General features: G+C 36.6%; 1 protein-coding gene and 1 pseudogene across 1 annotated transcript; both read right to left on the bottom strand.

Moving 5' to 3' along the window:
- Positions 1-19,187: 19,187 nt before the first annotated feature.
- Positions 19,188-20,103, bottom strand: LOC145167625 (enoyl-CoA delta isomerase 2, peroxisomal pseudogene; annotated as a pseudogene).
- Positions 20,104-21,467: 1,364 nt separating this feature from the next.
- LOC145163153 (uncharacterized) lies at positions 21,468-23,799 on the bottom strand. Its single transcript, XM_079082022.1, has 5 exons — positions 23,581-23,799; positions 22,927-23,041; positions 22,372-22,461; positions 22,198-22,296; positions 21,468-21,802 (listed from the first exon to the last, which is right to left on the bottom strand). Exons 1-5 carry the CDS (start codon positions 23,646-23,648, stop codon positions 21,701-21,703), a joined length of 474 nt encoding a protein of 157 aa, XP_078938148.1. The 5' UTR covers positions 23,649-23,799; the 3' UTR covers positions 21,468-21,700.
- Positions 23,800-25,014: the final 1,215 nt, after the last annotated feature.

Raw genomic sequence — 25,014 nt, 5'->3', positions numbered from 1 at the left:
AATTTTATCAAAGGGGGTCCGTGAACGAAGCTAAAAATTGAATATTTTTTGGGTTATCCGGATTAAAGCACAAAGTTTATGCCACATGTTAAGGGGGAGTTTTGACACGAAAAATTCTGAATAGAGCACGTTCTCTTTCCTTGAAGATTTTATAATCAAATTTCGATTATAAAAAAGGGGAGAAATTTATAAGGAAATTTGAACTTGAATTTTTCATATTACGCGGATTTAAAGACCGAAGTGACCTTGAATTTTTGAAGCTTACAAAGTGATGCAATTGGAAGTTCGGAAGTGATTTATTCGAAATGGGTTTGGTTTTATTGAAGATTTTTGGGGTGAGCTTTTATGCTCAACTTTTGGTGATCAATTTGGAGTTTGAGAAGCTCGTGATCATTCGTTGATGCTCGGTTTGTATGGTCTCACATCCTAGAGCCCAAATTGAAGAATCATGGAAGAATTGAAGATTGAAGTTCGTTTCGACATGTGTCACCCTTGAGGCTTGGATCGCGTAGTTGCTCGATTTTGGAAGATTTGAAGTGGGTCATCCATTCCTAACTTTGAGGGGGAGAATGTTGGGGTACAAAGTTATCCATGTATGACTTTGTAATGGTTTGACTTTTGTAGACCCGCTTGCATGTGGTGTATTAGCCTTATGACTCATGAGATATAGAGTGAGAGAGAGAGACATGTAAACACCTCTATATAAGGTGGGTTCATACCACTTGTAGAGGTGTAAAAGTTGAGTGTGTAAGTGTGTGTTATTTATGTAGACTAGATCTAGATCCCTTTTTGTAACACAATACATAATCAATACATCTCTTAAACACCGAAATCATCGTGTTCATTGTGCAATCTTTAATTCTGCATACCAAACCTTGTTCTATATTAACTACAAAAGGAGGTACATCATACAAACCAGTAATACTAACATAGGACTGGATAATAACCAGTTTCTGACTTCTGATTATCTAACTAGCATAAAAAGCTAAGTCCTATGAAAAGTAACATCACATAAAAGATAAGTAAAATAAGTGTTCAAACACATGACTGATCTCGGATCTTGATTCTACTTAAGAGAAAACACCATCTCGTACCAAAAGCTTATCTATGACCACTACTCATCTCAGACTCAAAACTAACTTCGGATCTTCATAACAAGTTGATTGCTAGAGGTTCACTTTTAGGTTCCAACAGTGTTACAAATCTCCCCCACTTAAATTAGATTTCGTCCTCAAAATCATTCCATACCATTCCCGACATGCTAGACAACCTGAGCAACATAGCCATAACCTCGAACATACCCCAGCCTTCCCTAAAGGCAACTGAAACCAACCATCGTAGGGCTCCCTAACCTGCAGATGAACGGATCCTTTCACTTCCTGAAAATAATCCCTCGCAAAATAACCATATCTACTCATAATGAGACCTGAAGTCTCGAGATGGCTTGACTCCCTGGCAGACCGTCCATACTGAACCATTGTTGAGTCCATTCCACTTATCACCCAACTGACTATTCAACTCCTGATAACTTGAGGTTACCACTAGAAACATAATCACATACCAAAATATCCCTTCGGAACACTAATACTTGACATAGGGCTCAAATAATCCTTCGAGTAGGAGACTTATACCTGTAACGGTCAGACTCAGACGATAGCTGCGCAACATGATCAAATCATTTACTTTGAGACTATCCAATCCTAACTGCAAGTGACCTAACATTTCCTCTGAATAACAAGCTACTCCCCACACGAACTCCAAATCAATAATACTGCCTTGACTTATCTGGGTGCCCTTCACCAGTGAAACCAATCCAAGACACAATCACAAGAGCTTGATCTATCATCTAAACTGAATCCATTCATTACCCTTGAATCCTTCGATTGATGCCTCAGCATATAAATACACCAATCCTTATTCCACATAAATGAAAATCCCGCACAAAACACTTGCAATACCCGACTCAAGATCTCAACCAAAACCAACCCGATGCTTAACTCATAAACCCAAGATCCACGGATCTGCACTTGTATATCTCCCAAGACCTTCTGATAACGACAACCCCTTGCTAGACCGAGATATAAAGATTCCCAACCTATGCTGAGACTACCAGTCTCACACCTGGTCCAACCACCAGGTTTCCAAGTGTCCAAATTGTTGGATTAGGTGTCTAATCCCATAACTATAATTGGTATGTACTTGAATTGATAGTATAAATGTCCTTTTGGGTTGCCTTCAAACCTCGCAATTAAATAGGATAACTGTTAGAGAGAAAATAATGATTTATTAATTTATTACTTGGTTAATAAATTAATTTGAAATCAACATAAATGATTTATTAATGTATTATTGATATATTATATTAATTAGAAATCATATTGTTTAATTAATATTTAATCAGAAATTAATTTGCAATTAATTTTGAGATTAAAGGAATTAACTAAAACTGTAGGGACTAAAGGTGACAATGTTCAATATTTGAGCATTGAGCATTCTAGAACCTCCCTAAGGGGGGGGGGGAATGAATTCTAGGGTGTTCCTAGGGTTTCCTTGGGCTCTAAGGGTGCCTTGGATGCCTTAGGGAGGAAGTTAAGGGATTAGGGTTATCTTGGATACACCTGCCTAATCTAATACCTTCCTAGCACCTATATAAACCCTCTTAGGGTTAAATTTCGGCCAATGAACTCCAAAAAGAACCTAAGGGCCGAAATTTTACTCTACTTATCTCTCTCTAAAGTATTCCTTGGTTGCTAGGTTTGTTTGTGAGCCATTAGAGGCGCGACACTTCTGGCGCTCGCTACCAAAGTTCAAAATCTTCAAGGCTTTGATTGTTATTACAATATAACAATCAAGGTATGTATCCTAACCCTAATTATATATTAATTTCGAAAATTACATCTACCTCCTAGGGTTTCTAGTTCTTGTGTTCAATGTTTGTATGTCTAATAGTGAAAACATAGATCCTAAAATTAGGGTTGCATGCACACATAGGATTGTTTGCTTTGTATAAAACACATCAGTGGTATCAGAGCCTAGGTTTAGTTTTCTGTTGAATATATGCAATTGTGATCTTGTTCAAAGGAGAAGGGAACATAATCGACATTCTATTCAATAAACTCGTCGAGTAGTTCTTGGAACTCGTCGAGTTTGGTCCTCCAACTCGGCGAGTTGGTCCGTCTGATGCTTATCTCGGATTTTATTGCCTAACTTGATTTACTAGGTTAATATTTGGTAATTATCTTTTATTAATTCTGCCATAATCTGGTTTTTGGTAATATAAGATAATTCAATAAAAACCTAAATGTTAGGAGATAATTATGGATTAGATAATGATGATTTATTTGATTATATTTATCCTTATGGATATAGTTAATAATTTAATTAATTGATTAATTAAAGGATAATTAACATATCCATAATTGGTTACTAGATAATTATTAATCGGACTTAATTATTAATATTTTTGGGATTGTTTGAAATTTAAAATTAAAGGTATAATTTTTGAAATTTAAAATGGAAAACCCTAAAATATATCATTATGGATTTTATTAATAATTTAATTAAAATATTAATTAAAGGATAATTAAAAAAATCTAAATATGGTTTAACTTTAATTAAATTAACAGTTTAATTTATTAAAAGATTAAACCCTTAGTATTTTAAAATGTTTAAAATACACCCTATACTATATGTAAGATTAAAAGTTTAATGTTTACTATATGTATAAGACGAGTTAGTCGAACCGCTAGTACGCCTCATTCACGAAGCTAGTCTATAAGGGGGTATAAGGAAATTTCCTATGAAATGGCGATTGAATGGATGTCCACTCTCACTCACCGCTTCCTTGACTAGTGGAGGGTCGTTAGCCGAACGGGTTTGATAGGACAAAATTAAATCTTATTAATAAGTATAATGCGATATAAAGTAACTAAACTATTTTCTAAAAAAAATCCCATTCTTAGTTACTTTAGAAAAAAAATGTGAATATGATGCTAACCCATGAAATTGCACATTGCACCTTATTGGTCGTTAGTGGAGCGTGTGTGGTTAACCGACACACTAATATGGACTAATATTGTTGGCAATGGGTGTCTCGTAAATTATCATTGATCGATGGAGCGTGTGGTTAACCGACACATTGATTGGGTGATAAATGACATCGAGAGTACCAAGCTAATTTGCATGGTTATTCACACATTGTTTGTGATCCTCGGTATCCCAGTCACAAATGGAAAGTGCATAATTGAGATTAAGCATGCCATTAATAATTCAATGAATCTCATAGATCTAGGAGTTTCATTAGATTGAAACTGGTAAATGCTTACCTACCTAAAATAGATTCGATTTTGATTATGGCATCCCTCTTCATAATTCGAATCGAAAATATGTATCATAGCCTTAATTTGAATTTTGGGTTAATAATTAAGGATTAAAATAAACTAACTTGAATTTTCTTTTCTCCCTTTATAGATGTCAAGTTCTGACAACAATGGTCTTCCTCGTCCTTTTGGAAATGGCTTTCCTTCTGAAGATGATCTTCCACATGTCGATCAAGGTGAAAGAACGTTCCCTTCTTCAAGCATTGGTGGAACTGGAAATCATACTTCTCTAACTCTTCCTCCACCTCCTCCAGTGATTCTCCCTGACCCACGTTTTCGTCAACTTGATAAGTTCAAAGTTACTCAAGCCCTTTTGGCATGCAAACACCAAGATGTAGATTATGTGTGTGCGCATGTTCTAAAAATGAAGTCGCACATTGACAAATTATGAATGTCGGGTGTCGTTTTCCCAAGGGATCTGGCCGTTGACTTGGTTCTTCATTCGCTTCCTGAGTCATATAGTCAGTTCGTTAAGTACTACTATATGACTGACCACGACGTGACCCTAATTGATCTGACATATTTGCTAATTGCTATTGAAGCAGAAATGTTGAAGAGCACTGGTCAAGCAAATGTGTTTGAAGGATCTGTCTCTCAAAACTCCATGGACAATAGCAACAATGGTAGACTAGAAAAGGTTTCTCTTCCCAATGGAAAGTGATCGGCCAAGGTCAAACCGTTTGACCATATGGTAAAGAGAAAAGCTAATTTTGAGATAGTTCCATGTGTCGTTACTAAAGAGTCCATATGTTTCTATTTCCAATTGAAGGGACATTGGATGCGAAGCTGCCCTATCTACCCGAGGGATCGCAAAGATAAGAAAGTCAAGTTGTATGACTCTACTTCAGGTACATCGATTATCTAACTCCATTAAGTTCCTATTCATAGATTCTTAATACATGATGTTATAGTCACACTTTCATGGTTTTGCAGGATCTAAGAGAAAGAAGGAAGCTTAAGAAGAAAAAGCTAATTATGATCGTAAAAGATGGATTTCGATCACATGGTTCGATGATCAGAATTTGGAGCTTATGAGTTATGATAGATTAATAGATTTCTTAGGAAATATCTAGAAACATAGTTTTCATATATATATATTTGCATTATAAGGACAATTTTTTCCGCACATTATCAATAAAGTGAGATTTTGGTTTTATCTTATTTACTTTATATTTCCTTTCACTGGTATTTATGAAAATTGGTGGTTATATTTCTATTATTAGCAATATTAAAGTGGATTTGGTTCTGTACTATATCGTTTGTGGTAATGTCATAATCAACCAAGTGAAAATGTATTCTTGTCACCCAAGTTTCAATTGGATAGAAACTTGGAGTCATACAATTCGTATTGTGTGATATATGAGAATTTTGATCATTGGAAGATTAAGACTATTTCCTTGATCACATATTTATGTGAGACAAGTGAAGGACTAAAGGATCTAGTACACATTGATGTGGACTGGTCAGATCCACCATAAAGGATGATAAGTCTATTCGTCATGATTTAATGATGGTTCGGTAAATATGGTTATGCTTATAAGATTAAGTGTAATTATGATACTTTGGGAAAGTTTCAAAGTGTGATAGAACGAATAAGAAGAATCTATTAGGCAGAAAGATAAAGGTTTCTCCAATCTGAAAGGAAGGGAGAGTACTTTAGTATCATGCTTTATGATCATCTTAATGATTGTAGAACCATGTCACAATTGATCCTCTAAGGACATCTTAGGAAATTGTTTCAACTAAGAAGAGGAATCAGATATTGTTGAAATAGTTTAATCAAGAGATGAGTCATACGTATCAAATCAAGTTTTAGAGTCATACTCTAGTAACTTCGAATCGTATCTTGAAACTTATTTCAAATGAAGTTGGTTTATAACACATCATAAAATGTGGAGTAGAAATGTTTTTTACTCTAGCATGTTTGGAATTGGTAGTTGTGTTGTTTTAGTTAAAACAAAGGATAAACTAAGATCAATTCAATGAAGTGTTTTCTTGATAAGAACCCACACTAACTCTTGAATATTTATTTGTCGAGGAATGTTCCTTAACATAGAAACTTATATGTCAAGAAGTCAGTGGGAGTCTTGTTGATCTTGAAAAAATTTAAGGAGACAATCGAGAATAAACCTTTTAGTAATCACTAGCACACGACCTAAGGTTGATAACCTATCGTGTTGACACATTCTTTTTTTTGCGCCCATTCCAGTTGAGTTGGCAATGCTTATGAGTTCTATGGTTTTTCATTTGATTGCATAAGGCAAAACACCTTGATCAGTGAAAGTACATTGATCTGTATGGGTGAGCTGCTCAATAACTTGGAAGCGCTAGTAGGCCCTTGTGCTACCAGATGACAAGAAATTAAGATTAAGTAGGTTCAGTCCATATGTGTTTGAATTTGTCATAAACCTTGTCTTATGATGGTGGTTTGAAATGGAAAAATTAACATGGATAGGAACACATACACCATAAAATCTAAGTGGTAAGAGGTTTCTCTCTACTTCATGAAAACGAATTGTGAGGAAACACTTTCACGGCTAGATTTTAAAGGATTAGAGTAAGCAGTTGTGGTAATTGCATTCTCAAATTCGAGTATGATTACGACATCCCTTTTCATAGTTCGAATTGTGACAAATGGCAAATAGTTTGAACATTCGAGACTTATTGCCATAAGTTTTGAAAGGGTTTAGACACACACATAAGCTGTCTAATGAAAGGTGTATGAGCTTGAGAAGTCTAGATAAAGACTTATCGAAGCACCGCTTATCAGAAATCTGAACTTTGGTAAGAAATTCAATAGGTATTGATTTCTAGAAATCTACCTGATTTCTGGGTACATGTCAAAGCTAGTGGGAGCATAATTGTTATGTTGGTAACAACATAATTGTTATGCTAGTCGGAGCATGATTATTATGTAAGGTGTTGCAAGTTAGCAATACTATTTATAGGAAACAAAGTTACAAATTTGCAAGTTGCAAAGTTTGCAAATTGTTTAGCTATAAAAAGATTTAAGGGAGAGGATACTTATACTTCATTTCAAATCTAAAAGTTTAGATTGAAGTTTTAATGGAACTTAGTCATGAACGTATATGAATATCGTGTTGAAGTGATTCAACATAGGAAGTTCTATATATGAAAATATTATAGCAAGAGACTGATCAAGTATCATGTCTTTATGTATGACATTATGTATCGACTCCCATATGCTTCAGATATAGGATTGATCGCATATGTTGTAATATTTAATCGTTCTGTTTTTCCAAATGCCTAAGGCATTAAGAGGGAAAAGGACTAGAGCCAGATATGACTGAAGTTATTAAACAACTGTCAAGGACAATATGAGGTTTACCAAAGATTGGTTGCTTGTGGACAGTTGGAAGTATAGTGCAATTTCTTTTTTGGAAGAACCATATTGACTTGTTCTGAGTAAAGGCAACTCTTGTTCAGAATTGATAGTCAAATGGAATATGGAAATGTTTCCATTTTGGGAGATGGATATTGAGATCTGTGTGTAAGATTAGTAACTTTAATGCAAGAAGGATGTTCAGGCAATGCTCTTTGAATGTGAGACTTCATTTCCATGGAATTGTTTTTGTAAAAAATCTCCAATGGAATGTTTTGTAATATCATTGGCCAAGTCTCTGTGACTTTGGTGCCTAGACATTACAGAAGGATCATTACATGTAAGTTTAGACTCTAACAGATTCTAGTAGTGGCAAGAATTTGGTATTCTTACACTTATGATAAGGATTTCGAATTGTGAAATAAGTATCATTGGAAATGTGTTCAGTTGATCTATTTCACAAAGGAAGGACCATAGATAAGCATAATGTGCATGCTCGGAGCATGGCATGACTATTGTTCTAGTTCAAGTATTAAGTTGATTACTCGAAACATTATACAATGAATAAAGTCTAATTAATATGGTGATTAAATAATAAGTGTTTTATTTGTATTAAAAAGTTTTAAGACCATAGTTAATTAGATTATACTTGTGTTTCACTTCACATGTTTTACTTCCCGAATAACTAGGTTATTCAAACATCCACAGTCGATCATACTTTTGGAAGTAAGTAGTGAATTAAGACTGTCATGAATCTGACTGTAGATTTTCTAAGAGCTTAGACATGGCACAAGTTTGTTGCAGTGTTCATGAGTACTCCCGAAATAGGAATTTGAGTATTGGATCAACCCACGCTCAGAGAATTACTTCATGGATTTTATCACGAGTAATTTTGAGACGATAATATCTTATATTCTTGAAACGGAGACATATGAGTCATTGTTTACGAGTCGGTTGTGCATTGATAATACGTAAACACATCAGTAACTTGATGTTATAAAACGTATTGTTGTGTGTGATTTGATGAGTAAATAGTACAAGCATATGAGTTGTAGTTAATCCGTTCCTTTTACCCTAAATGGGATAAAAGTGATATTTGTGGGCCCCTTGATGATTTAGTGATGACATCTTAAGCGCTTGGCCAAGCCTGGACTAAGTTGATGTGTTCAATTGTAGTTTGAGTCAGTCGTCATGAATTGGAAATTGGGAAACAACTCTTGGACGGAGATTAATTATAATCCATGTCTCATGTCCATACGATATCTTGTAGAACGGTGGGATATCTGATCACTTATCTAAGGACAAGTCACTGACTAGGTCAGAGTTCGACAACGGCTTTTGGTAGCTAAAATTTGCTAGTCAATTTTTGAAGTTATACTTGCAACTATAGTTATTAGACTTATCCAAGTGGGAGATTTTTGGATTAGGTGTCTAAGCCCATAACTATAATTGGTATGTACTTGAATTGATAGTAGCAATGTCCTTTTGGGTTGCCTTCAAACCTGGAAATTAAATAGGATAACTGTTAGAGAGAGAAGAATGATTTATTAATTTATTACTTGGTTAATAAATTAATTTGAAATTAAGATAAATGATTTATTAATGTATTATGAATATATTATATTAATTAGAAATCATATTTTTTAATTAATATTTAATCAGAAATTAATTTGGAATTAATTTTGAGATTAAAGGAATTGACTGAAACTGTAGGGACTAAAGGTGACAATGTTCAATAGTTGAGCATTGAGCATTCTAGAACCTACCTAGGGGGATGAATTCTAGGGTGTTCCTAGGGTTTCCTTGGGCTCTAAGGGTGCGTTGGATGCCTTAGGGAGGAAGTTAAGGGATTAGGGTTATCTTAGATACACCTGCCTAATCCAATACCTTCCTGGCACCTATATAAACCCTCTTAGGGTTAAATTTCGGCCAATGAACTCCAAAAAGAACATAAGGGCCAAAATTTTACTCTACTTCTCTCTCTCTCTCTCTAAAGTATTCTTTGGTTGTTAGGTTTGTTTGCGAGCCATTAGAGGCGCAACAGTTGTGGCGCTCACTACCAAAGTTCAAGATCTTCAAGGGTTTGATTGTTATTACAATATAAAAATCAAGGTATGTATCCTAACCCTAATTATATGTTAATTTCGAAAATTACAGGTGCCTCCTAGGGTTTCTAGTTCTTGTGTTCAATGCTTGTATGTCTAATAGTGAAAACATAGATCCTAAAATTAGGGTTGCATGCACACATAGGATTGTTTTCTATGTATAAAACCCATCACAAATAACAAGGCTACCCAACCTATAAATCTATTTGCGTCACACACTGACCACCCACTTAATCCTGCAACTCAAGATCCAAAACTTTGACCTAACGGTTGCTACCAGGTCTCACCTGTGTTTCCATAATCGCACGGGCCGCGCCCACTTGTCCCACCCAACTAAACCACGGAGCAGCCTCACTCACGAGTCCCACTCGCCTAGAGCTACATAGGCCTGAATCCGCCTCAGACCCTAATGGTCCTCAACCCAAAACAGATAAATACTCCTAGGCAACCCTGGACGGCGTGCCCAAGGCACGAACTGATTCCCCTTTACGCTAGTGACCACTTCCAACCATTGTCTACTTCATACTGGTGAATGCTACGATCCCATCGTAGTCTTACAACACTTCAAACCAACCATGTTTACCACCCATGGCCTAACCACACCCTAATCATCACACCCTGTTCACCCTTAGCTGAAACCTGCACCCAACTGCATCCAATCAAGTGTTCGGGTCATACTTCAAATTTTGAAGCCCTCAACCTAGGCTCAACCACAAGTCTGCTATGCATGATAAGGAAGACGCCGACCAGCAGTTGGAAGTTTCCTGAACTCCTACTTACACTACCTCGATATAAACGGCCACTTGAGCCATCTCTCCTTCTGGCCAGGATGTGAAACTTGCCCTAGTTCACACCCTTCCTGACTTCAGGAAAACCTGATCGATTCTCCCCCACTTGGATTCGACAAAGTTCTCTCATCCCTTAAATCTGATGGATTCCCAACCCATCAACCTTATATATCGTGAATCGCCTATGACTTGTGCTTATCAATACTAACGTTCCATCGTTAGCAAAACTCAATGATCGCCCAATTCCTGAAATCCTGAGGAGTACTCTCGAAATCTTAACCAGTCTGATAATCCAATCACTTCCCTTGATACCATGCCAATGATCAAACAACTCACGCAACTGACACCACCATCTTCCTGCTACCACTCCTCTCCAAGAAACGGTAGTGCTGGAACTCAAAAGTTCTTCCACGGGCAACCGCAGATCATGCCCTAGCAGATGATTAAACCACTCAACCCTGACTTCACTGGAGAACTAACCCGCTAACCCTGACCAAAGGTCCTCTAAGTAATACTCTTGAAGTGATCCCGACAAAGACCCAGAACAACAACGAGACACGCTGAACCCACTCAACAAGATACGACCCTATGAAGATTCATCGAAGATTCCCGGCATGCAGAATGGCATATCACAATCCTTGATAATATAATCCAGACACTAGCAGAGAACCAACCTGAGATATAGCTTATCCCAAACCAACAAAATTCTAACACAATACAAACTCCCGATACAACCTAGAAGAATACAGAAGATGACATACCCGTAGGGCATCCGAAGAAATCCTGGCCTCCTCCTCCTGAATTACCCCAACCAACCTGAAGACATGGTGCAAAAATCCCTTTCGATCCCAGATGACAAGAACTAACAACATGATCCTCCTTCCTGAAGGATTCTAGAGGTTCACAAGCTCTGAGCTCCATACGAGCCCCCAATTTCCCTAATACAACCTCAGCCCGAAAAGGCCCCGAGATGACCATTCAAGAGCTCCAAAATCCCTTCCTTGACTGCACCAAAGACCACCAATGTCCAATCCGAAATACTGCGAGTAATATCCAATGAGATGAACTCCCACGACCGTGCATCGATCGGCTCAATACCTGCTACTGAGCCGGAACCAAAATCTGAACCCCATTCATGAGTGCTCCACACCATACCACAACAACATGCAGAAGATTCGAATATACCCAAGAGTCCTCATCCCAAAGGCTTCTTAGATTCTCCAAGACTCTCCCTGATTCGAGTATGGATCATGTGCTTTCAGTAGTATGGGCCCAATACTACCTTCCACACTTATCCATACTTTCCTCAAGAATTCTCCCGAATCATCTAAGTCACCTTCTCAAACCCATACACCATACACTCACGACCCAGCGCAACAAAACCCACCGAAGAAATCCCTAGGATTTCCTAGGTTCCCGACCTCACCCTGCCATCAGCTGCTGAAGAACTCCTCATAATGTCAGTCACCCACCTCATGAATACAATCACATGCAACAAAGCTTAGATAATCCTTCGAGTAACAGACTCATCCCTACAACGATTGGACTCAGACAAGAGTTGCGCAATAGGGTCAAATCCATCACTATAAGATTATTCAACCCTTGTGATATGTGACTTGACATATTCACTTGGTAGTTAACTCCCATCACCTAAGAGTTCCACAAAGTACAAATCAAGCAACATTCGAGCAATATCACTCTCATCCCACACACTACAACTCATACTAGAAGCTCCAACTCCCGCTACTGATTGCCTTACGCATACAAATCAAACCCAATCCAGCATCCCATGCTTCCTAGACTACCAGGCATCACATATCAGGCCAACCTATCATTGGCTAATCAGAACTAGCATGCAAGTCTACAAGCTCATACAATAGGCATACAAAGGCATCTATCCTAGCATTCTATCATGTAGAAACTGAGCAGATCCTTATCCCTAACTAGCATGTGATTCACAGATTAAAGCATAACGGATAACATGTATGGGTATTTTGGGAAAAATTACTTGATCTCGGCTGATTGCATGCACCACACCCCTTCTTCTTTTATAAAATTTCCTTTCTAAAATATATTTCTATTACAAAAACTTTACCAAATCCTTAGTTTGAGTTCAGACACACCCGATAGTGTGCCCGGATCCCTCAAACCAAGGATCTGATACCAACTTGTAACGTCCTGAAATAATGACACAAAATTTCTGTTTTTAGATTATTAAATTGTTAATACATAAAAACTCACAAAACCAAGGTAGACAAGACTTAGCAAAAACATCTTTAAATCAGAGTAATTCTCATAATGCGGAAACATGTGGTGTGAGCTCTGCAATCATCCGGAGCCCTTCCATATAGCAAACCGGAGTACCTGAAACATAAAATGGAAACCGTAAGCACAAAGCTTTGTGAGTTCCCCAAGATACCACATACTACACATACATAAATCACATGCTGGCCCCCCGCCCTCCATCGGGCCTCGCCCGGTCTCGAGTCCCACTCGGCCTCGAGCCCCGCCCGACATCGATCCCCACCCAACATGCAATAATCAAAAAGACTATAGCATACCATACAGTCATCGAGCCCCACCCGACATCGGGCCTCTCCCGATAATCATAAAAAAATATACTGATATCTAACATACGATGTCCTTATCAGGCCCTGCCTGGCACCGAGTCTTGCCCGGTAAATATATAATCATATAACACTTGCAAGAGTCTAACATACATATAGCATCCTAACATAAACACATGGGCCGACATTGGTGCCTTTGACCCGCTAAACCCATTGAGGAGACTCACCCCGCATTGCTGAAACACAGACGATCCCTAGTTGTTGGCTGACAGATTCCCCGAACTGTCAATATTAAACAACACCCAATCAACATTCTGGTCTCAAACCATGCCCAAAAATACATTATTAGGGTAACTGACCAATTTACCCTTAATCTAGTTTGGACCAAGAATTAGGCCCAAACCTAATAATCCAAGAGGCCCAAATACCAAAACCACTCAAGGCCCAATTCATGGCCTAATTTTCCAAATTGGGCCCAAATCCACTGAAGGCTTTTTCAACATAATTATCAGCCCAAAATCTGATGGCCCAACAGGGACCAAGACAACAAAGCCCAAAAGACAGCCCACACCGAAGCCCAACAAGCCAAACCCTTCCTGACTGTGTACGCAGGGCGTACTCAGCTGTACGCTAAGCATACAAGCAAACTAGCTTGTACGTTGCGCGTACAGACTTGTACGCCTAACGTACTCCTCCCTTAAGCCGAAAAACGACATTAAGTGCTTAATGCTCTAGATCAGGCGTCCAAGCCATAGATCTACTTCTTAAAGAACGTCTAGACCCATAAAGTCATTGACTTGATGACTTTGCATGCCTCAAAAGAACCCAACATCAACTTAAAGCATTAAACTTTCACCAAACGAACACCAACTCAAACATGGGGAATTCCAAACCCCTAGACCTCATTATTGGGACCAAAATGAACCAAAAACTCATACATGCTAGATCTAAGACATCAATGATCAAGTTTATAGCTTTATACCTCAAATAAGCTGGAAATGAAGCCCATAATCCAGATCTATAAGTTCTTCCTTGATCCCTATCCTTGCACCAAACTCTATCTTCTTGGAAATGGACCAAACACACCAAAAATAGACACAATGAGCTCAAAATACCATCATGAAGGCTAAAGGACGATTTCTAGGGTTTTGGGGACTTAGAGGGTGATAAAGAGGCCAACCCTAAGGATTTAATGTGCTTATATAGGGTACACTCACTTAAAATTAGGGTTTTCCTCTAACTCTCGTACGCCCAGCGTACGAGGTTCCACACCCCTGATACAACCTTCGCAGTATGCTACACGTACCCTGAACTACGCCTCGCGTATCACCCTTCGCACCAGTACGCCACGCATACTTGCCACGTACTCCCCGCGTACTCGGTCTTACCCCCTCAAACCCTACACATTCTGAAGGCCATAACTTCTTCGATACACATCCGATTATAAAGATCCATATATCCTTGAAAAGGTACGAGAAACTCTGTGCTCTAATCAACTCGTACCCGCCTTACCATATCCTGAAGAAACATCCATTTTCCATAGAGGCCCGATCTGACAAATTACCGAAATACCCTTTAACTCCAAAACACAAACTGAATACCTAAATCATCCAATATACATCATACACCTCCAAATTAGCCCGAAACTAACTTCTTCAAGAATCCTACGCCTGCTAATACCCAATCCTTGATCACCACCTCGAAATGGAAACGATCTGAAACAGGGTGTTACACACGTAGGATAGTCTGAGAACTCTTGATCTATTCTTTCTTATATGTTCCTTATTTGGTTGTGGCTCTAGAGTGGGATCGCTTATTCGAATGTCTATCTCACCTCTGGTTACACATAGCTATGTATTCCTTGGAGATTCGCCAGTAGCGACGTCGTTTGTTGTATGAGGCCTGGTATGCGGTAGTGAGCTATTAGACAGGTAGACTAGGATAGATAGTTACATGTGTTTATGTGTTTACTTGATTGCTTGTTTGTTACATATGTCGTCATATTGTAGTGGGGTGGGTTGAGGCAGTCCTGCTTTGTGTTGTAGGCCAACATATTCGGGCGGGCCAGGGGTGTGATGTAGGCCAGTGGTGGGTCAGTTGTATGCTGAGAGAGAGCGGTCCAGGTAAAATGTAGGCCTTGCGAGGCGGGCTAGTCAAACTGTAGGCTCGGGAGTGGTCATACATGTTGTAGGCCTTGCGAAGCGGGACAGACAAACTGAAGGCTCCTCTGTGTGTGTGTGTGTGTATATATATATATATATATATATATATATATATATATATATATATATATATATATATATATATATATATATTGTGGGAACTCAGTAAGCTTTGGCTTACGGTTGTAGATTAAATGTTTTTCAGGTACCATTGGTGATCGTGGGAAAGCGAAGGCGTGACTATACACACACATCATCAACAAAGGAGATTCATTATTATTTATATTACTCTGGTTTTTTAAACAAGTGTATTTTAGAACAAATGGTTTTTATAACTTGGATCTTGTGAATATGGTATTTTATCTGAATTAAAAATGAAAATTTTTGTTTGTGGAAATGGGACGTTACAGATCAGACCTAAAACTCTAATGGACCAAGCTTACAAGTCCATAGGTCAATGAAAGGTGCCAATCAATCACATGCCACCATGTCACTACTTTTAGAGCTTTCTCTCATCGGTAGAGCTTTCACTCACTGGCAGAGCTTTCAACCACCAAACAGAGCTTTCACTCACCTGAGAGCTTTCAGCCACTGAACAAAGCTTTCACTCACCGATAGAGCTTTCAGCCACTAAACAAAGCTTTCAGTCGCCGAACAGAGCTTTCACTCACCTGTGTAGCTTTCAGTCGCCGAACAGAGCTTTCACTCACCAGCAAAGCTTCAATGCTTTGTCAAATTGCTCTACCATAATTCTTCCTCACAATGCTTTGCCACAATGCTAAGTCATAATGCTCTGCCACAATGCTTTGTCATAAATGCTAAATGCTCAAGTCATATTAAACAATCTCCATCTTGACTTGAGTATTCTCTAACCTCCTTCGGAAACCAAGAACTTTATCTCACTTCCTGCTAACTTGCCCCGTATGGACTTAATTACCTGCGAACATCAACTAAGTCCAAGCAAAGCTTGAACTTCTCTATGTGTAACGACTTTGTCAACATATTTGTTTCTTGATGGGTTCACCTCGTTATTAATTTTCACTATAGAGAACTTGTCTTTTTCCAGAATGTCACTAATGAAATGCAACTTGACATCAATGTGCTTAGTTTTCTCATGACATATCCGAATTGAGTGAAGATATAACACGTGAGTTATCTTCTCTTCACCAGGTCACCAAAGCATCAAATATTGTATTATACGACTCTACAAAACCTATCTTCATCGGATTACTGTTACAGTACAAGACATGTTGATCCACCTTTAAAATGTTGTACTGTACAACTATACAAAACATAATCCGTTGTACGGAAAAAAAAATCACTATCCATGTTTGTGTCTAGGTTTTTTGATAGAACTCCGACAAACTTTAAATCGCAAATCCGCCGGCAATTTACAAAAAGATTACTGACAAATGTTTTTTTCTAGTTGCTAATCTATCGTAAATTTGTTGCAAAATTATTGGTTTTTTTTTTTTTGGAATTTTGTCGGTATTTTCCGACGGTACTTTTCCATGGGTCATTTTATGTTGGCAATGGCCATGTTTTGTAATATTGTACCAAGTGAAAGTGAAGATGACAATTAGAGTAAACATTACAGAAAGTTAAAAGGTGGTGTTAATATATAAGGAAGAACTAAGATGTTAAATTAATTGTCTTTCACCAAAAGTGGAAAAACACAAGTTGTTTTGTCATTATTTTGTTATTTAGTATATGAGCGGACACCAAATACACCTAAATATGGCGTGTCAATTGTTTGCTATTTAGTATGAGCGGACACCAAATACTCTTCCATATGGTGTGATATTTCTTTACACCACAAAAAACATTAAAAAAAGAAAAAAGAAAAAGAAAAAAGAAAAAACGAGTTTAAGTCAAAGATTTCAATTTATTTAATTGAATGAGTTGACACCACACGAAACCAAAATTATAACGGATGAAATTGTGGTTCAAACCATAAAACAAGAAATGATCAGTTTATTTGCAACTTTTTTTTTAATCTTTTAGGTAAACTAAGAATGCTTAAAACCAAAACCAAATGTAAATTTTTTTTTTTTTTGGATATAATCGTTTTGTAATGTGAAAGCCGTTATTTAATTGCATATTCCATACTAAGAATGTAAGTTGTTTTGGATCCAGACTAACTGAAAATCGGTTAAAGAGTTTAGGTGTTGTTTGTTTTTTGTCTGCAGATCTTCTTGACCTCTTCTGTCTGCAAAGCAGACAGACCACACGTAGCCAGTAGGCTTCGCAGACTGTTTGTTTTTTTTGAAGACTGCAGACCAAAAAAGGTTTGTGCGTCCTCTTCTTGGCGCAGATATGGATCAGAGCCATCAAACATCTTTAGACAGCTTCTAATTTAAAAAACACATATACTTTTGCTGTTTTTTTTTATAAAAAACTTAGATTTATTCCAACTTTATATATGATAAATAAATTGGAAAAATGTTACGATACTTAAAGAAAAAAAAGGTTTGATAACACAATCATGACCTTTGTGACAAATTTCTAAATAAATATTTAATTACAATAATAATTTGTGGAGTTGTTTATATAGATATGCAAAAAAATCATAATACTGTCTTATATTTTTTGTGCCAAGTTTTATAAAACATTATTTGATGCAACATCGTTCATTTCTTGAGAAAAATATTTATGATCAGTTTTTAATTGATTTGATTGAAAAAGTCAAATAAAAACTTTGAAAATTTTCATTTAAAATCAAAGTTTATTTCCATTCATGTTACGTGTTAAAATATTTTATCTCTAATTATAATGTTTAGGTATAACTTTACAACCAAAGTTTGTTGGTTTTTATTAAATATATACGATAATTCTTACCATTTTATTTTCACTTTTTATACAATAATGCATAAAAGTTAATCTACATTTGTTAATTATCTATAATAAAATCATAAAATTATCAAAAAAAAAATCTTTTATGTTTTTTTAAAAAAATCAGTTTAATTAGATTTTAGTTTATCTAACACCATGCAGATGTTAAAAAACAAACAGTCTTCTTCTTTCAGACTGCAAACGTTTGGTCCACATCTTCTATTGCAGAGCTTTGTAGATATGGTCTGCAGACATTTTGCCACAGAAAAAACAAACAACACCTAAATGTGAAACCGAGAACAGAACTGAATACCACTAACCGCTTCCGGTTCGGTTCTAGTAGGAAATTTGTTATCTAAGAAGGTGTTCGGTAGCGAAACCGACCCGAACATGACTGAAACCGAAAAAACAGTAAACCAAAATTGATGGATTGGGGAACCAATAACCGGTTTTCGGCTAAAAAATTCATCCATAATCCATAACCTCACTCCCACACTTCCCCTTCAAAGTGACTTCCATCATCTAGTTGGTTAAACTTATTGTGAATTTTGATAATGTGCTTCCCAAACTACTACTCATTCCCATTTTTTCACATTTTATTTTCTACCTCGATCGTACCGTTCCAACATATTCAGTTTTTACAAGCCCTAAACCCAACAAGAAAAAATCTAATACAACACGATATATTTACAATGCCTAAACCCCAACAAGAAAATAAACATTTATATGACACATAATAATTAATCGGATATAATTAAAGTCAAGTTATTTCAACCCGTTAAGTTTCAACCCGCATGGAGGCAACACATTTGTCACCTCTACTCCTTAAGGCCATGAACATGACTACTAATAATAATATTACCCATATATTGCATGATCTACCTAACAAGTGAGAAGATATGATCATTCATAAGTCATATCAAGTGCTCTCACAATGGGTTTCTCCAAAAAGGATGATGAAAATATGAAATATTATCATCTTATCTCTGACCACTTGCAAACAAAAAAAAAGGATTAAAACGTGATATACTTTTATTAGAACATTATACATTTACATCCCTTCAAGTATCCACCAACAACAGAAACAACCTTACAAAAATAAAAATAACAATTCCACCCTTCTATTTCCACCCCCAAACTTAAAGCCGAGCTTTTACAAGTTCCCGGCTAACCAAGCCGAGCACGCCACACAACTCCGGGTACAACGACTTTCGTATCTCGGCGTACACCTCGCCGTCCCACTTCCTCTTGCTCAGCTCCTCCGCCATACGCACACCAGCCTCCACCGCCTTCTCCCCGTTATCATACGCCGAATCAATTAAACCCTTTGCCACCGCTTCCTCCGCCTTGACCCTCACCCCACGCAACAATACATCCCGCCGGACATCCGGCCTCGCAACCTTCGATTTCGTCAACGCCGTGAAATACCCAGGTAACGTCATCCCTATATCGACCTCACTCATGTACAAAATCCCCCGATCGCGACGCATCAAGACGTAGTCGTGGCTCATCGCGAGCATCAGTCCTGCGGCGGCGGCGTGGCCAGTGACGACGGCGATTGTTGGCATAGGGAGGGAGATGAAGTCGGCGACTACATCCTTGAAGAGGTCCACCATGTGACGGAGGAGGTTAACTGCTTCCGAAGGAGATCCTCCTGAGGCGGATTTGGCCCAGGCGAGATCGAAACCGTTTGAGAAGAATTTACCTTCGGCGATGGTGATAAGGGCGGTGCCGCGAGTGGATTGAGACTTGGCTTCGGAAAGAGCGGATCGGATGGAGGCGATGAGAGTAGGGTTCAGACGATGTTCATCGCCGCCGTCTCCGGTTAAAGTGAGGAAGAAGATGTTGCCTCGCTTATCTAGAGTGCACATATCGCCGGCCGGAATTTAGATCTGTTTTTTTTTTTTTTTTGGCACCCGGTTCAATGGTGATAGCGTATATAGAGAACCAAATTTGGGAATTTATTGTTTTTTTAATTTATTTATTAAAATTTAAACGAGGTGAAAACCATGTAGTGATTAAGATTTGTAATGGTGATACCTTAAAAGTCAGGTTAAATTCAATTTCGTCATTTTAGTTACCCATATGAATTGTTTTTGTCAATTAAATTTTATTAAATTTATTTTCATACCAAGAAGTCATTTGATTTGATCAAACGGACCGATTGATCATATACTTGGGGTTTCACATTTATTTAATAAAATTATTATTATTATTATTATTATTATAAAAAATTTGTAATCAAGTTCTACAAGTAATTATGATAGCCCAATAAAATCACACAGAAAAGCATAACTATTTTATAAAACGGTGTCTTGCAAGAGCGTCAAGAAACTCGAGTAATAAAATGTTATAAGACCAAAGGAAAATAACTCAAGACAGTAATCAACTGTTGATTTTGTTCATGTCTGGTCACTTTTTTTTGTATGCAATATACCATCAAACTTGTTGTTTGTGTTCAACATAACATTTTGGCTATCACAGGAGGGTAAACAACTGTTGATTTTGTTTACATTTGGTTTTTTTTGTACGAAATATATCATCGAACTTGTTGTTTGTGTTCATTATAACCCTTTTGACTGACTATTACAGGTGATAGTCATTTCCTTTTCCCAAAGAAATAAACAAGAAAACCTCCCTATCAAATGAAAATCTGTCTAAGAATTCAAACTAAGATTTTTTTTCATTATGTTATAATGCTCCATTCCATTCATTTTTTGATAACTGTATACAAAACGCTATCTTAGTAGCATTCCATTCATTTTTTGATAACTGTATACAAAATGTTATAATGCTCCATTCCATTCATTATGTTATAATGCTCCATTCCATTCACATTAGACTAGACAACAAAATACTTTTTTAGCAATGTCAAAAACAGATTTGATTGCAAATAAAAGTAGCATATCAAGGTTTTACATCAACTTGATAGGGCGTGATTCTTTCTTGAATAAGACACAGATTCCATTGATAGTCAAACTATGAACTGATAAGATAAATTAGGGTTTTCCCATTCATTCGAGAGGAATGGACTCTCCAAGAAGAACAAAGTTCTTAACAATATAATTCTTAGCTCCTGACTCTCTAAAACAAAAGGACTATATATGCTACCACAAGAGACAAGACAAAAGGGAATAACAGCCAACATAATCAGGTGTTGTTCCACTAACAAAACAGCCAATAGAAAAATAAATAGATAAAAGACAGAAATACCCCTATGTTATAAACCAGTAAAGTTGGGGCTTATCACAACTAAAACCACAATCACTTGTAAGAAACTTAAAAGCATCATAAACAAAAAAAATCATCTAAAGAATACCTTCCCACATTAAGAAAAATATCCAATTAACTGTTGGCAATAAATAAAATCGAAATTACATCGAACAAAAGAGAATTACAATGAAAATCATCGAACCAAAAACGTTCTAGAAAGTGCTTACACAACATGAGCTTCAAAAAATCCGAACCTTGGAAGCACATTCTAGAAACAAAAAATAAGTACCAAATCTTTTTTGTTCATGAATCTAAATTGTCTTTGTTTTAATAGGCTTCTTCTTTATTAACTTCCTTGGAAGCACTGTTTTCATTCCAAGAAAAAACAAAAGTGCCCCTAGTAATGCAAGACTCTGCCAAAAAAAAAAAAAGCAAAATCAATATAACTTTATTGTTACACAGAACACAATAAAACAGACAGAGTTTGACATGCATTAGACTGATACGATGTCAATGGAACAAAAAAATACTATTTTTTGTCACACCCAAAAGGGATGTGATATTTCCAAAAAAAGATGTTTTGACTTTTATAACCCTCATCATGATTCTCTCTCTTCAATTAAAATGAGGGGTATTAAAGTCAAAAGACAATCATTTTAAGTGGATGAATCAAAAACATAATGAAAATATCACAATTCACATCCCCGCCCAAAAAGGTAAGAGAGTGATTTGCTCTTGATTTCTAGTTTGTGCAAAAGACGAAAATGCCCTTTCTCATCAAAGAAAATGATATATAAATTAAAGAAACCTGCACGAATTCTGGAAGAAGAACGTGGAATTTTGGATCATCGGTTTCATAGTCGTAGAAATCATGTAGCAATGGAGTCATAAATAGGATGTAATACATCTGCAAAATGCAAATGAAGAAAAAGATTTAACAATGACAAATTAATAAAAATAATTAATTATCTTTATTTATTACCAGTAAATAGGCACCAGTCCTGCTGCCAAATACAAATAGAATCCCACCAACACCTTTAAGAGCCATTGAAGCCAAAACCACATGCTTAACCTGTATCAATATATCTTGAAAATTTTAATCAACTTGTTTAATTTTTCACACAGTCATTTATTTGTGTATTATAGTATCTTACATTCATTTAATTCTTCCTATAACTACATTGTCCTTTCAACTTTTTAAGGCTTTGTGTCTTAAATTTTTTACCCTGTGATATCATCATACTTTCAAAAAAAATCTTATGTAACAATGTTCTTTGAAAATTTTACTAAGAACTTGTAGCAACTACACTTGTTTTGTATTTGGATGAAATTGCTATAACTTGATAGAATTTTCAAACATCATTATTTATAAGCAAAAAACTAGTAAAAAAGAAACACTTATATATAGTATACTAGATTAAGTCATATCCACATCAAGTAAAAAAGAAACATCACCTAAGTGGGGTGTTTATTTAGCATTTTCTTTAATTTGGTTTAAGACTTTAAGTTAATCGATGATAAGCAATTAGAGTCTCACATCAATTTTTGGCACTCCGTTTCCAATTTTGGAGGCTAGAAATCTCTGAATAGAAGCAACTTTTGGAGCTAGTTCCTCTGCAGCAGGTCCACCATGGTCGCCAAAATCATTAAACCTGTTCAAAAACAGGTACCCAAGAGAAAATTTTGAATAAAACAGAGAGCCTTCAAAAGCATTTAAGGAATGGAACTATCTTAAACAATCTCAGTTTCACAAATGATCTATACTCTAGCGTTTTATAATCATGAAAAGTTAGAAGGGTAATGAAGAATTTGAAGGTATCAGTGTTCTTAACGAAGCAGCCGATGAGCAGTTTATGCACCTGGATCGCCCCTTTCATGGCGCTTAAACACGCAATCAAACGTCGGAAATCATACATTCATATATCAAAACAACAGCCAAACGACACAAGCAATGCTTTTTACGAAAAGGGGTAACGAATCCTAAATAACAGGAAACGATAACATTCACAAAAACTAATTAGATTTGTGCTTATATTTGCAAAATTAACATGAAATTCGCAAGGGTTCGTCGGTAATCTTGGTGATGGGAGATCTAACGACGCATAGTTTGATACATTATGATAGTAGTGAGCGATTGGATCAGATTGAGAATGAAAAAAGGTTGATGTAGATCTAAAGAGAGATTACGTACATTTGCCAAGCGGAGAGGATGAATAGAGAGGCAAAGAGGAGCCTTCCGAGGAAGGAAAAGAAACCCATAATCGTGTTTGAGTTTTTGAATCTGTAGTTGTGTTTGTGAATGGGTGCCTCAGGGAAAATCTGGGAGGCTGCTGCTGCTTGCTCGGAACCCGATGAAAGAGAAGAAATCAAAGTTGTTGGGTTCTTTCAGAGTTGCGAGGAGCCTATTTATGACACTGGTTTGATCTAATTGGAATTTGGAACTCTAAAAATGATTTTTTTTACAAAAATACCCCTCCCTCCACCATTTTTCATATGATTTATTTAGCCAAAAAAAAAAAAAAAAAAAAAAAAAAATCTTGTAGTCGACTTAAAATTGTTCGACATTCAATAGATGAATGCTATATAATTCGTTAAATAATGAACCATTATAAATTAAAATTGTGTTTGGAACGATGATAGAGTTTGATGTAACGAGAATTAACACTATTTATCTAAAGTATTTAATGAGTGTCACTCAAATTTGATCTTCTATACTTCACAAGCAACAGTGAGACAACCGTAGAAATTATGTTATTGTTAAAGGAATAGTGTTAACCTAATCACTGTTGTAATAGACCTAAATGTGTAATAAAATATGGTTTTGTTGTTTATAAGGTTTTAACCATTGAAATGCATCCAAAATATCAATCGAAGTCTTGGATTGATATAAATCTCTAATAAACGAACATTTCAGTATACATAAGGAATGAGTTAATACATACGATTGAAAAAGATATATGTATTAGACATTATTATGGGGTATCAATAGGCTCGTCGCCTAGTCCATTAAAATATGAAAATTTGAACATAAAGAACGTCGAAAACGGAGTCCTTATGCAAAAGATACGATGGTTTTAAAATATGAACAACCGGGTAATAGCTCATCGCCTGATAGGTGTCAAAACTCGACTTCAAATGAAAAAAGGGACGTCTTAGGAAATGAATTTTTCTAGGTCACTTTTCCCATAAGTCTCATTCAGTTTAGGAGATTATCATGTTCCTAATTTTTTATGCCCGAAAATACCCCGAGCTGTTAAGGATAGGGTTGGATGGCTAAGGTTCGCCTTCTTCCCTAAGTAATCTTCGTACGACCTATAGAATCATTTCTGGGTTTCGTATCGAAAAGTAAATTTTATGTTACGAATCAGGTTTTGATGTGGTATTTGATTCAAGAGCTAACTCATCTGTCACGTGTCATATCGACCCTTTTACGAAGTGAAAGTTCGTGACTGTAAACGGATAACGTCCGAAAAATACTTTCAAACACTTCGTTAGGATAGCTACGCTATTTCTTCGCGACTGGAAATCGAACCGTTTTTCTTAGAAAAAGGTATAGTATTTGATCTTATTAACGAATATGTCGCCTCTCAAATTTTCACGAAATCTTGTCGCCAGGACTGGATAA

This window comes from Lactuca virosa, chromosome 3, assembly GCF_052849685.1.
Source record: "Lactuca virosa cultivar CGN04683 chromosome 3, Lactuca_virosa_CGN04683_v6, whole genome shotgun sequence".
Taxonomy (NCBI): domain Eukaryota; kingdom Viridiplantae; phylum Streptophyta; class Magnoliopsida; order Asterales; family Asteraceae; genus Lactuca; species Lactuca virosa.
Note: the sequence above shows the minus strand (reverse complement) of the source record. Positions and strands in the feature narration are given on the sequence as shown.